The sequence below is a fragment of the Dendrobium catenatum genome, unplaced genomic scaffold (genome assembly GCF_001605985.2).
Source record: "Dendrobium catenatum unplaced genomic scaffold, ASM160598v2 fragScaff_scaffold_1023, whole genome shotgun sequence".
NCBI lineage: Eukaryota > Viridiplantae > Streptophyta > Magnoliopsida > Asparagales > Orchidaceae > Dendrobium > Dendrobium catenatum.
In genome coordinates, this window is record NW_021319485.1 from 378,081 (window position 1) to 392,454 (window position 14,374).

Sequence of the window (14,374 nt, forward strand, 5' to 3'; positions counted from 1 at the left end):
CCTCAACTTGGTTGAGGCCTGCCTCGCCTCACTGGCATGAGGCTTTCACCTCACGGTATATATATTAAAACTTACATAAATCTTAAAGTAAATGCCGACATTGGACTCTATAGGAGAGGAGGATGGGGAGAGAGTAGTTCATCATGATGATGATTCAAATGAAGAACCCCTTAGTGATGACAGTGCTGATGACTTATGAGTTCTTATGTGATATGTCATTGCTATTTATTTTTGGAAATTGGAATTATATGTTATTGAAAAGAATACTGGGATTTGGGAAAGGTTGAATTTTGAGTTGAATTATATTTCATGTTGTCTTATTATTGAGATATTTTGATTTCACTTCATATCTTATGTTTTTTATGTTTTATATTATTCACTCATTAGTATATAAAAAAATTATCATTTTATGTTTACGCAATCTTTTGATTTTGAGGCTTACGCCTCAAAACGCCTTGAGGCTTACGCCTCGCCTTACGAATGAAAAATGCCTCAATACCCGAATACGCAATTTTAAACAATATCATATTATTATTACAGATTTAATATAAACCAATCATTGCATTTCTTCGTTCCTCGCTTATATACATACTTGTTTCGCATTCTATTTCTAAGAGTGAAGGCACTCATCCACCCGAGCATTCTCATCTTTGTAACATTTAACTTTATGTTTCTCTTTTAATGACCAAAATTCTGTATCATAAAGCATTACAAACCTCACCATCATCTAATAGAATTTTCTTTTAACTTTGAGGGGTACTTTTCTATCACACAATAGGCCCAAAGCATTCCACTCAAACATCCAACTTGAATTATACTAATAATATCCCCGTTTACTTCACCATCACTTTGAACAATATATCCAAGATATTTAAAACGTGTACTCTTATTAATGACTTGATTGCCCAAAGTCAAAATCCCCCCACTATATCTATTACTGCTAAAATTACACTGCGTGTATTCAGTTTTAGATCTACTCAAACGAAAACCTTTAAACTCTAAGGTTGACATCCATAATTCGAGTTTTCTTTTAACTCCCTCTCTAATCCTTATCAACAAGAAGAATATCATCAGCAAAAAGCATACACTAAGGAACATCCTCTTGTAAATGTTTAGTAAGAGCATCCACGACTAAAGCAAAAAGATATGAGCATAAAGTTGATCCTTGATGTAATCCAACTAAAATAGGAAAATATTTGGTCAAACCATCTTGTGTTTGAACACAAGTCCTACATACATATCTTTAATGACTTGAATACATGCATTATTAACTCATTTCTTTTCTAAAACTCTCCAGAGCATTCTCTTGGAACTTTATCATATCCTTTCTCTAAATCAATATATCATATGTAAATCCTCCTTTCTCTCTATTCTTCTCCATCAAACCTCTCAATAAATGTATAGCTTCCATAATAGACCTACCCAGCATGAATCCAAATTGATTTTGAGAAACCTTAGTACTACGTCGTAATATATGCTCAATAACTCTCTCTTGAATAGGTTTATACTCCACCCTCTCTAAAACATAAAACAAATAATGATAAAAAATATTTTTCTCCCTCAATGTTGTCATCCTCTCATCATCATTGCCTTCGCCATCATACACTTTTGAGGTATAACCCAAAACCCTAAAACTCCAAAACCCCGGATGTGATGTGTTTGTCACAGTGAGTGGAACTCGTGCGTACTTTTCTTAGCCGGTGGGAGAAACTCAGGCAAATTAATGATGCATCAAGTAACCCTCGCACGCACTTTTCTTAGCATAATGAGGTGAACTCCTAAGTACCCTTAATTTTTAGTGCAACTTAAAGCTCTGATACCAAATTGATGCAACCTAAAAAAAATATTATGATTGCAAACTAAAGACTTCCTTTCAATAAAACATAAATAAACACCGATAGAATAGAACAATACTATTATATCCCATAATAGCTTAAAAAAACACAATAAAGAACACAAAACAACACTTACAACTCACAATGAAATACAACACAACGACACCTTACAACTTATAAAAGTTTCGAGAAGAAGGATACATGTGGAATGGGAACAGTAGAGAGAAGTAGATAGAAGATCGAGACGAAATTTTAGAAGATAGGGAGAGAGAAGAAAATAGCTCGCAAACTATTTCACCTGCAGGTTTCACTTTCCAAATATTCTTCAAATCTCTCTCACTTTCTCAAAGGAAATCAGCAACTATTTATAGGAGAAAAGAAAGGAAAAAAGCATTGATAGCTCACATAAATATGCTTCCAAATCAGCCAATAGAAGCCTCTCAAGCTAGCCCATTTAATTAGTTAATGCACTTAGTATAGGATAACAGCAAGGAGGAAACTGCACAGCTAGCAGTAGTAGTAACCCGAAGCCTGCATGAAAAAACCGAGAGCCTGTATGGGAAAAACCAATAGCTGGCAAAAACAAAATAGCAGGAAATATGTACAGATAGCAAGGAAAACAAAGCAATCACAGCAAGGAATGCAAGAATATAGTAGCCAAAATGAAAGGGGCAGTAGGGAATGCAAAAAACAACTGGGAAACGAAGAAGTTAACATGGAAAATGAAGGGACAACTGAAAAACTAAAAAGTTCAGGAGAAAGAAAGTAAGAAACACAAGTAGAAAATTATATATATATATATATATATATATATATATATAACTGGAAATCCTGAGTGCATCAATTCTCCCATGATGGAAGAATCTGCAACTCTTTAGCTTTAACCCAAGAACAATCAAAGGATGTCCCCTCTATTTAACCAAGAATTGTTGGTGTACACCTTGTCTTGTGTGGATAGTAGGAATGTCCACAATATCTTTTACAAGATAATCAGTTTGTTCGTCTTCATTTGTAATAAGAACAGTAACTTCGTGCAAAGCAATCTTTCAAATTTATCAAGAATCTTCATTTTTTTTGCATGAAAATACTCCCTCTCAGCATCCTTCAATAGAATGTCATATTTTCTTCTTATCTTCTCTTTTTCTTATTCAAACTCTTACGAAAGTAGCTATTTCTTATTTTTATACTTCTCAGTACATAAATATTATTGCCTTAGCACTCTGAGTATTTCATTCTAAATTGGATCTATATAAATTGCTTGAGGCAGAACCCATTTTATTGATGGAAAGTTATTCTCTAGAATCAGTTTAATAGATGGCTCACTTTCATAAACTGCAGACTCAATTATATCTTGAATTGAAACTTCGGCTTGTTGATGGTTGTCCTTTTTTTAAAGAAAAAATAAGACTCACACGACAACCTAAAGCTTTGATACCAAATTGGTTCAACCTAAAGCTCTAATACCAAATTTATGCAACCTAAAAAAAATACTATGACTATAAATTAAAGACTTTCTTTATATAAAACATAAACAAACACTGATATAACCTAACAATACTATTATATCCCACAATAGCTTAAATAAATATAATAAGGAATACAACACCACCACTTATAACTCACAATAAAACACGACATAATGACACCTTACAACTTATAAAAGTTTCAATAAGAAGGATACAGGAACCGTGGAGAGAACTATATAGAAGTTCGAGACAGTTTTAGAAAATATAGTTGTAGAAGAAAATAGTTTGCAAGCTATTTAAACCAGCAAGTTTCACTTTCTAAATATTCTTTAAAATCTCTCTCTATGTTTCAAAGGACAGACACTATTTATAGGAGGAAAGAAGGGAAACAGCACACATAAATATGCTTCCAAATCAGCCAATAGAAGCCTCTCAAGCTAGCTCATTTAATGAGGAGTTAATGCACAGTATAGAAAAACAGCAAGGTGGAAACTGAACAGCAAGCAGCAAGAACCGGAAGTCTGCATGGGAAAATCGAGAGCCTGTATGGGGAAAACCAGCAGCTGGGAAAAATGAAACAGCAAGAAATATGTGTAGACAGCGGGGAAAATGAAGCAACCACAACAGGGAATGCAAAACGATAGCAGCCAAAACGAATGGGACAGCAAGGAATGAAAAAAACAGCTAAGAAACTGAGAAACCAGCATGGAAAACGAAGGGACAACTGAAAAAACTGAGACGTTCAAGAGAATAAAAGCAAGAAACACAAGTAGAAAATTAAAAAATAAAATAAGAAATCTTGGCTGCATCGACTGTCTTTCTTGACTGATAAAAAAAGAATTGTGATGCACAAAATTGAAATAAAAGTAACAATGATTTCCTTGCTTGACGGGTTATAAACTGATACCTAAAGACCCATGCATTGCATTTCTTCGTGAGTGAAATTAAAGACCACAGCTGTGATATAATACCCAAAATATTCGAAGTAAAGGCAAGTATAAATGTTTTATACATGTTAATTTATTTTCATTAAAAATCTACTTTTAATTTTGAGTATTTTGATATATAGAAGTATATATCACTTAAGAAGTCAATTGTATATATCTATACAAACTGTTACATATTTCATTAGCATGTAATTGAAATTAAATGAATTGATTCTTAATTAATACCTAGTAGCCATCATTGCTTTGGCTTTAATACTGAAAAAGAAAATTTTCTCAGTTATTTAATATAGCATTTCCACTGTAGCCTCACATTCCACTAACCACTGGATTTAATCTCACGGCTGGAAATTTTTTGGGATCCTATAGTGGGAAAAGCACTAGGGATTTTATAATATAATATAATCTGAATAAAGGCATTATGCAGTATTAGCATTTCCTCTCCCATTTTTCCATCATGTGGCTTTTGCTGAGCTGCAGGCCGTGAGAGGGCGTTGCTGGCTTGAATGGATTTAGGCTGCTATGGGGAAGAATTCCAGAAATTTTCAACAAATTAAGTAGGGATGCTTCTTCTAGTTGCTGAAAATTCAAGAAATAGTAATTTCAGAATATATTCAAGTAGAGGAATTAGAAGGTAAAGGAAGTAGAAAAGAGTTTTAAAAGAGAGAAAATGTTATTATTGAATGAGAAAGTGTGCAATTGAAATTGTATACAAGAGGAAAAGAAAACAAAGTCTAGGATAACAAATTCCTAACGATGTGAGATACCCAAACAATGCTATATGAATTAGTAAATGTTTTATCTAATTGCAATTCATACATATTATGGTTATGATAATAATTATTTCAGTTTATTCTTTTATGAACATATATGAATATGTTTATTCATAGAGTAATGTCTATAATAGCATATGTCATGAGGGATAAAAGGATTGTTAATAAGTTATATATGGGGGATAGGCCCGCACAAGTAAAGACGAAACATTTGATAAGGAAAGCATACACTTTCAATTCTAAAAATTAGGAATTTGGACTTAACCTTAATGAGAAAACAACTTTAATTATAAAAATTAGAAATGAAAAACTGAAAGGGTGAAAAAATTTATAGTCAGCATATGACTTATTTAGTAGTGTAGAACAATTGATAAGATAGAAGTTATACTACATGAAAGGGCAATGAGCCAGTAAGGCACTAGGCAAAACAGGGGGGGTGACTATTCTTTTTGGTGTATATACAAAGAGATAAAAAAGAAAAGAGATCTGAGTGATAGCTGTATAAATTTTTGGGTATGTAAGTAAATTATAAAAGTTTTTAATAAAGCTCTGTATTTCCTTCGAGATGTACAGTTTATTTGAGGTATATATTATATTTGCTTCCTATTATAAAAATTTTAATGTGTTATGATTAGTGATGTGAGGATAGCTTGAATAGACTACTTTTTACTTATCTAATTCTGTTATCAGTGTTTTCAGAATGGCAGTAAGTAAGAAGACGGTCTGTTTAGATTCTCCTTCTCTGTTACACTTTAGATTGACTGTAGGAGGTTAAAATGGGGATGACATACGATTCCATATAACACCAATCATGCATGTCTTTTTTGGCGTAGTGGGAAGGCTTAGCATATCCGATGTAGCCCCCTACGCGAGGATGACACCGAGATGTTGTCGAAAGTTAGATCGACATAGGACTCAAGCAGGACTTAAAAATGAACACTCATGACACAAATTTAACTTAAAATAAATACATTTAAAACTAAAAATTTACACTCTTGGTTCCAATATCTATATAACATCTTTGTACATTTAAAGTTGAACCTAATCCTCTATTGGCAAGCAAATAGATTTGATAAAGTTCAAAAAATGAAATGAATTTACCCACAATCCCCGATGATGACTGTTTGAATGTAAATATCAACTGAAGAGGACTCTATCATTAAATTCCATAACATTCAAATTAAACCCGATCCTCTGTTGATAAATAGACATAGTTGATATGGTCAATCCACAATGATGGTCGTGTAGAATGTGAATATCAACCGGAAGAGATTCCACCTTTTAAATGTCCCAAAACTCCAATAAAATATAAATATAGTGATTTTAATGTCACATTGATGATAGAATATCAACCGGGAGGGTATTTACCTTTTAAATGCCCCTAAATCACAAAACTAATCACTTAGGAGCACAAATTTTAATAAAATTATAAGTATGATGTTTATGTTTGTCAAAATTTAAGTACTTAAAATGAAATTAAATCACCTAACATTTTAAAAAAATTCCGTCCATCATATGTAATAATTTGTAGAGGAGAATAAGTTTTGGAATAACTCTAGCTTATAAAAAGCGAATATCCAGTTGAAAATATCACTAAGATTTTTTCTAATATAATATCTTGCCAGTAAGGACATGGCAAATGTCCTATAACCAGTGGCTTGGCCCAATACAAGATAAATAGTTATGATGGGGTCCTCTAACTAGTGGTTTGACCCAACAGCTCCACAAAACTAGTGGTATGGCCCAACAGACCAACATGGCGATCGATTATGACCAAGGCCCTCTAATCAGGTGGCTTGGCCCAATTGCTCCACTATATTACAATCACGGCTAAAAGCATGTATGTTCTATAACGGCTAATGCCCTTGAGTAATAAAACATAGAGTATAATCGATAAGGTATAAAGCCATTTGTCAACTAAGATCAACTCAAATATATCCTTTTAGATAAATATTCGCCGCAAGTTTACAACGTACCATTGAACAAAATAACCCATGGCAACTGACAAGTATCATTTGATCAGGTTTACCTCCTCTAACTAAGTCGACTACGTATCATGACAGCCCAGGACAACGTAACCATGGGATCTTGATCGAGCTCGTCATCATTCCACTATCAACTACTTTAAGTATATGGTGATAAATTTTAAAACCCTAAAAATCCTAAAACCCCAATGTCAAAATCCTAAAGTTGTTGCTACTATGTTGGGTACTCGGTGCCTAACTAATTTCTAGCAACAACAACAACAACAAGATCAAGCATTTGTCCCACTTGTCATGATTATTCGACAAGTTTTACGCTGACTATCGACTACCTATCGCAACCCTCCACTTTTCTCATCCAGGACTTGATGCCTAACTAATTTCTAGCCTTAATAAAAAAATTTCTCTCATTATCGGGAGGAGTAATTAACCATAAGGATTTGCGCCTATGTGAAACCAGACCCCGAATCATAAACTCCTCATAAAATAAGGATGAAATCTATAGGTAGTGTCTTATCTAAAATTCAATCTGCCTTCTAAAAAATATATTCCATAACCTAATCTCATTAAAACTCACCTCGTCAATAAAAAAGGTGTGGAGAGGCCAAAGCGCAAATTTTCAAGGCCCGCAGCAAAATTAATTGAAAACAAATTACATGACAATGCTACAAAACAAGCCCCAACAATACTTTCCCTTCTAGCCAATCTACCTCCATTATTACCATCCCTAAGCAAACAAAGTTTTCCACCAACCAAAGCTCTGCCAACTCAACCTTAAAATAATTGATGGTTAAGATGAATGAAGAAAGTCAAGAGAAAGGCCTTTACTTTAGTAGTGATGACAAATTTCATCAACATTATATTTGCAAAGGCAAATCATTTGCATTGCTCATTCATGATTACAATCCTCAAATTAAACCACCCAATACTACTACCAATGTAGCTGGCCCCCGGCAATCCACCAACTAAATCCAAATAACCAGAAATCAGCCTACATGCCTTCGTTGGCCAATTAACTCCGCATACATTTCACCTGCCGGGCTTTATCTACTCGTACCATGTCCAAATTTTAATTGATAGTGACTCGACACAACTCCATTTAGCGTTGAATTGTTGAATTTCTACAAAATCCAATTACAGCAACTTCCCTTTTTCATGCTCCTATTGACAATGGTGAAAAGCTTAATTGAAACAGTAAATGTTTAGACATAACCTTATCCTTACAAGGAACTCAATTTCACCCTCCAAGGGGCTGACATTTCAAAGGCTTCAGCACTTAGGTTTTATCGCCACAACCACAAATTACCATGCCTTATCCATTACTTTGTGAACTAGAATATCAAATTGCAAGGTGACACTTATCTAATTAAACTTATCCAATTCAGCCAACTCCAGAAATTAAATACCCAACGTTCTATTGCTAGTTGCTACAATTGATAGCTAAATTATCCAATCTACACCACCATCCCACTTCCGCTTCACCTACTAAACGCCCACAGTTGAAAAACTTGCTCCAATCATTCAGCGCAACTTCTCCACGACAACACAGACACCACCTCATCGCCACAGTAACTACCAATCCAACTAAAACCATACTCCCCTCCTATCCCACTACTAGAAAACAGCCAATGAAAAATTAGTAACCAGGATACTGCATTTTGAGCTGATTCAACCAAGCATAAGCTGTTACTCCTCACCAGTGCTGTTAGTCACAAAAGGATAACACCTAGCAATTTTGTGTTCATTATTGGGCTCTCAACAGCGCAACAATTCCCAATCAATTCTGGTGGATGAAATGCCATGATTTTTTTGAAGCTCAACCTCTAGGCTTATTATAATCAACTTTGCATGGTTGAACAAGACATCCACAAAGCTGCCTTCTGGACTGATGAAAGTCATTATGAATTCAGAGTTATGCATTCGGTCATTAGAATGCCCCAGCAACACTCTAAAGCATCATAAACACAATAGTAAAACCATTTCACCAAGAAATTGTTTTAGCTTTTTTATGAAATGTTAGTTTATAGTAGAAATATGTCCGATGACACTAAGCATCTAACCATTGTTTTCCACTATCTTGACAAAATCAATTTTTTTTCTTAAGCATCCAAAATTTTCATTCGCAAATCACAAATAGAGTATTTCATGTCGTGACTGTTGATGGCATCCAACCCAACCTTGAGAAGATCCAAGCAATCCTAGATTGGCCTAAACCGCCAATAGTCAAAGCCTTCCGCCGCTTCCTCAGATTAACCAATTACTATCGACGATTTGTATGCCACTTTGCCTACGCCTAACTTGTTGCACCATTGATAGCAAATGCTTTAGAAACACACCTTTAATTGGTCGCTGCCAGACTTTGAAGCCTTCAAACAACACAAATAAAAACCAGCCAATCCTCCTCTACTTATTCTTCCAAACTTCTCCAAATCTTTCACAATTGAAACAAATGCCTCCAGTGTCAAAATTGCTGTTTGTGTTATCTCAAAGTGAAATGAACGCTTATTATGCAGTGCGCTTCTAAAAACATCTGCAAACTCTTCGCAATTAATTGAAGCTATCAAAAATGGAGACAATATATATCAGGGTGACATTTACAATCCGCATAGACCAAAAGAGCATTCACAAACTTGTCAACCAAGTGGTTCAAACTCCTGAGCAGCACTGCTTTCTTCTCAAACTTTTAGGCTTTGATTTCACAATCAAATACAAATAGAGATCATTAATTAAAGTTGTGGATTCCCTGTCATGAATATATGAGTCACTCAACTCGCCCACAACTACTTTTATGCTTTAATTGATCTCAAAACTCATTCATAATCTCTTACATCACTTGAAAAATGAGAAAGCAACTTCAAAAGAATTAATTCAACTCCACCAATCCTTGTTATCAAACCCGCCCAAGCATAAAAACTATGAGCTAAAGGAGGGCTTCCTCTAGAAGCATAGCAGCGTCGCTTTATCCAGCTCCTCTCCTCTCAAAGAACGCTACTATCATTCTGGACTGGTTGGCAGTCTTGCTAACAAAATCAAAACTCTACCACGGTTACACCAAATTTTTTATTGGAAGGGTTTCAAAAAGGATATAGCTATCTTCATCAAATATTGTCCAGTTTATCAAGCAACCAAGTACCAATAGCACCAGCTATTCTCCTACATCCATTTCTGATTCCAAATGCTGCTTGGGAAGACCTCTTGATGGACTTCGTCATTAGTTTACCACCATTACAAGGAAAAAATGACAATCATGGTGGTTGTCAACCATGATTGGTAATCAACTCTATGTTTTGCCTGACCAAATATGACCACTTCACACCTTTGGTAATCAACTTTACAGCATCCATAATTGCATTTTCCGTCATCTCCAATACCTATCGCCACCACGGAATCCCTAAATCTATCACCATAGACCGTGATCGCATTTTTTCTAAGCAATTTTGGCGTGTCTCATTCAACGAAATGGAAACCTCTCTGCACTACAACACAGCAAAACACCCCATCCTCAAACAGACAGTCAAATTGAGGTGACCAACTGAACTCTTGAACAATACCTTTGTTGTTATGAGCTTGACAATCCACACGATGGATGCACTATATCCGATGGGCTGAATTATCTTCAAACACCTTATTCCATTCTTCCAGTGGATTGACAACCTTCCAAGCTCTCTCTTGCAGGCCACCACTACCGATTCACCCATATATTGGCTAATATATAGCTTAAGAAGCTGATGATCTTTGGTTGCAGCAATGCCAAACCCTCCTTCGCTCCCTTCGAGAAACTTACTCCAAGCCCAAAATCAAATTAAACAAAAAACCAAGAAGCAAAGGAGGGAAGTTGTATTCAATGCCGGCGACCTCGTGCTTGTCAAATTACAACCCCACTGCCAAATTTCCGTCTGCCCAATTCTTTATCCCTTTCCTGTTGCTGAGAGAATTGGTGTTGTCGCCTACAAGCTCATGCTTCCCTTAGAGTCAAAAATCCAGCTTCTTCTCCACGTCTCTCCTCAAAAAATATTACCATAACCCTTAGTTCCACCCAACACAACTGCCTCCAAATAGCCGGGACTGCCAGGCTACTAAGTTGCAGCATTTAGTCTAATGGAAGAGGATGTCCGAGGAGAAGCTCCTTAGTTGATGACAAAGCTCTGTAGCCGCAATGGACAAGGACAATCTCCTAAGGAGAAAAGAAATTGATACATCCCAAGAACCCTGTCAATGCTGCCGGCGACTCGAGCCGCTCCAACAGATATCAGGGCAATTAGCGGGAGCAAGCTGCTATTCAGCGATGTTGATGAAGAAATATGTATAAATTGCTACAGTGCTCAGCAAAAAGATATAGAGAAGAGTATTACTTCCTCCTCTTATTTCTTCATGTCATTACTCCCGTCTTTGTTTTGCGTTTGCTGAGGAGGTAAATCGCAAGTGTCCTCCAATTGCCCCAAAAAACCATTGTGATCTTCCGAAGGTACGTAATGAAGAAATATTAAAAATGGGCAGAACATTTCAGGCGTTCCTGAACGATTCCCTTATTGAATACCTAGCAGAAAAGTTCTAAAGAAATACGGAAGGAATGCCATCGATGCTATGGAATTGTTCGTCACATAATTCAATGCCTCGGGCAGCATCACGCTGAGAGAGAGAGAGAGAGAGAGAGAGAGAGAGAGAGAGAGAGAGAGAGAGAGAGCGTGTACCTGGGGACACTTGTCGACAAGCTCCTGGACATAATTCTCCCCGAAGACACGATGGCCAGCTTCGTAGGCCTGCTGGATGACGGAGACGGACTTCGTCTTGCTCACAGCCACGATCCTCACCTGCTCTGATGATCGACCGGATCTCTCCGCTGCCACGTGCACCCTTGAAAGCACCGAGCGGAGTGCCGTTGCAGCTGCACTTTCCATGGCTGGACAAGCCATGTCGGATTGATCTTCTTAGAGCTTGTGGCCCTTTTGTTTCCTACGTACCTCTTCAGCTGCCTCAAAGACGAGGATCACAACAAAGCAATACCTAATGGCTAATGCAACCACAATGCAAAAAATGCCGAGCTTAGTGGTTTTTGACCTAAAAAAAAAACTTTATATATATACTCTCTATGATTTTTCGTGTAAGCAAAGGAATAATATAGGTACCATCAGTCATATGGGTTGAAGGTGACTTCATAATCATGGGTGCCAATCACCTACAATATTATTTTCGAGCTACCTCTCCTAAGTACATTAAAGATAGTCATATCAAAATATCATATGATGATTAAGTTACTGATAAGATGCCAATGAATCATGAGAGACAACGGCACCCAATCATAGATGTGTTATTTGAAGGTTGTGGGGACGGTGGTGACTTCCGCATAAGAGTTACTATAGTCGGAGGTCGAGTAAGGACTAAGATTGGAAACAGTTAAAATAGTGGAAGAAGTCCTAGCAATATAAGATGGCCCATAGAGAATATTGAGGATATGAGAATCATTTAGCCCAACACATTGTGGGGTGCTCAACCAAATCTCAAGGATGACCTCGTTGTTTTTTATGTGGATAATTGTAGGGATGCTAGGCATAGATGTAGAAAGTTGTTTGCTACTTATTGAACATGAAATGAGAAGTCCAACAAATCAAACAAAGATAAGAAAGAAGGAGATAATACTTACTGAACCCATAAGGCAAGTAGTTTGAAAGTGACTCAATGCAAATTTCATTAGAGAGGTACAATACCCTAACTAGATATCTAATATAATCATGCTATACAAAATGAATGGTAAATGGAGAACATGTGTTGACTTTGCCAACCTTAACTTGGCATATTTAAAATATGGATATCCCATTCTTAGGATCAACTTGCATGTGGACTCAACAGTTGGATTCCCCAGTGATAAGCTTTCTGGACACATTCTCAAGCTATTATAATATCATACGTGAAGGCATATACTGTAATAAGGTCATTCCATGTCACCGACTAGAATCAAATTTGAAAGAATTGTATACTTTATCTTTTAAATCATTTACCAAAGCTTTTATAAATCATCCATATACTTCAATATCCAACAAAAATAATTAAATATTATACACATTAAAATATTTCACTATTTTCATTCACACAAATAACATTTTATAATAGTAAGGAGATCACTAATAATTACTGGTCTATCAATAGCTCTTAACTACAAAAGAATAAAAAAAATATGAAACAAAATTAAAAGAACTTGAAAATCTTAATTAGTCTCACTCCACATGATCTTTAGCCCTTCCCTGGCCTGAAACTAATAAAACCACATAAAGTGCTTACAAAGCCCAACAGAAATCCAAAAGTTGCTAAAGCTTTCAATACAAGATCTAAAAAATCAATATGCATGCTCTCAATTAATAGAATCAGTAGCGTTCAATGCCCAACCATCAGTTCTACTTTTTAATATAATCCATAATGAAAAGGGAGAATCAACACATTTAAATTCATAAATAAAAAACAGTTGCAAAAATGTAAATACATCGATAATCGATAAATCAGTACTATAGCATAAACATACAAGTGTCAATGTCATTAGTTTTACCCATCTTATGAAATTAGTACATATAATGTACACACTTTTATATCTATCTATGAATGTTATCAATGTTTTTAAAGTTATCAACGTACGAATTACATCAATAAATGATTCAACAAGATAGGACATCCAACTTTAATGTGATATTTACATTCTTTTATTTATATTCATTGCATTATTATATCATCTTTATTAGCATTATTTTTATCATTATTATTATTGTATGCAACTTTCAATAAATCATTAAGAGCTGTCACTCTCTGCCCGTCAGCATAATCAATCATCAATTACATGCGATAACGAAGATAACACTATAAGTAATATTTAAAGGAAAGCCCGTCGACCCAATGTCTTGTGCAGTGTATTATATTTTTATAGTCAAACTAAATTAACTATAATATTAACAGTAATTAGTCTTCATTGCTTACATGCATATATTATATTTATTTCATATCAATTATATCAATATCCTATTCACAAAAAAAAAGAGAGAGATAAAGGTGAGTTTTTTTTAGGGCAGGGGCGAGTAATGAAATGTTGCGCGTACAGACCAGTGGTCCCGGAGGACGGCGCTGAGCTGAACCGGATTTCGAGGTTACTAACAAGGCGGGGGGACGGAGAACAAGCGCCAGAGCAAGTATGAGGGGATAAAGCAGGACAAGGTGGACGCACTTGGGACGCGATTATATTCATGACGACCGTGGGTAATTGGCAGAAATTTTTTGAAATGCAAACGGTCGCCGTTTTAGGATAATTCTGTAAGGACATGCACTTGATTTGATTTAATTTTAGTCGAGCGATTAGGAGCCCTTAAGAGAAGGGGCTCACTTACTTGCATTTGA

General features: G+C 35.7%; 1 protein-coding gene across 1 annotated transcript in view; it reads right to left on the reverse strand.

Moving 5' to 3' along the window:
• Nucleotides 1-12,048, reverse strand: part of LOC110096763 (pyridoxal phosphate homeostasis protein-like) — a 20,585-nt gene extending 8,537 nt beyond the window's left edge. The window contains exon 1 of the mRNA XM_020822836.2: nucleotides 11,692-12,048. Within this exon, the coding sequence (XP_020678495.1) occupies nucleotides 11,692-11,913 (222 nt within the window). The 5' untranslated portion in view covers nucleotides 11,914-12,048. The remainder of the gene's footprint in view (nucleotides 1-11,691) is intronic.
• Between the last annotated feature and the right edge of the window lie 2,326 nt (nucleotides 12,049-14,374).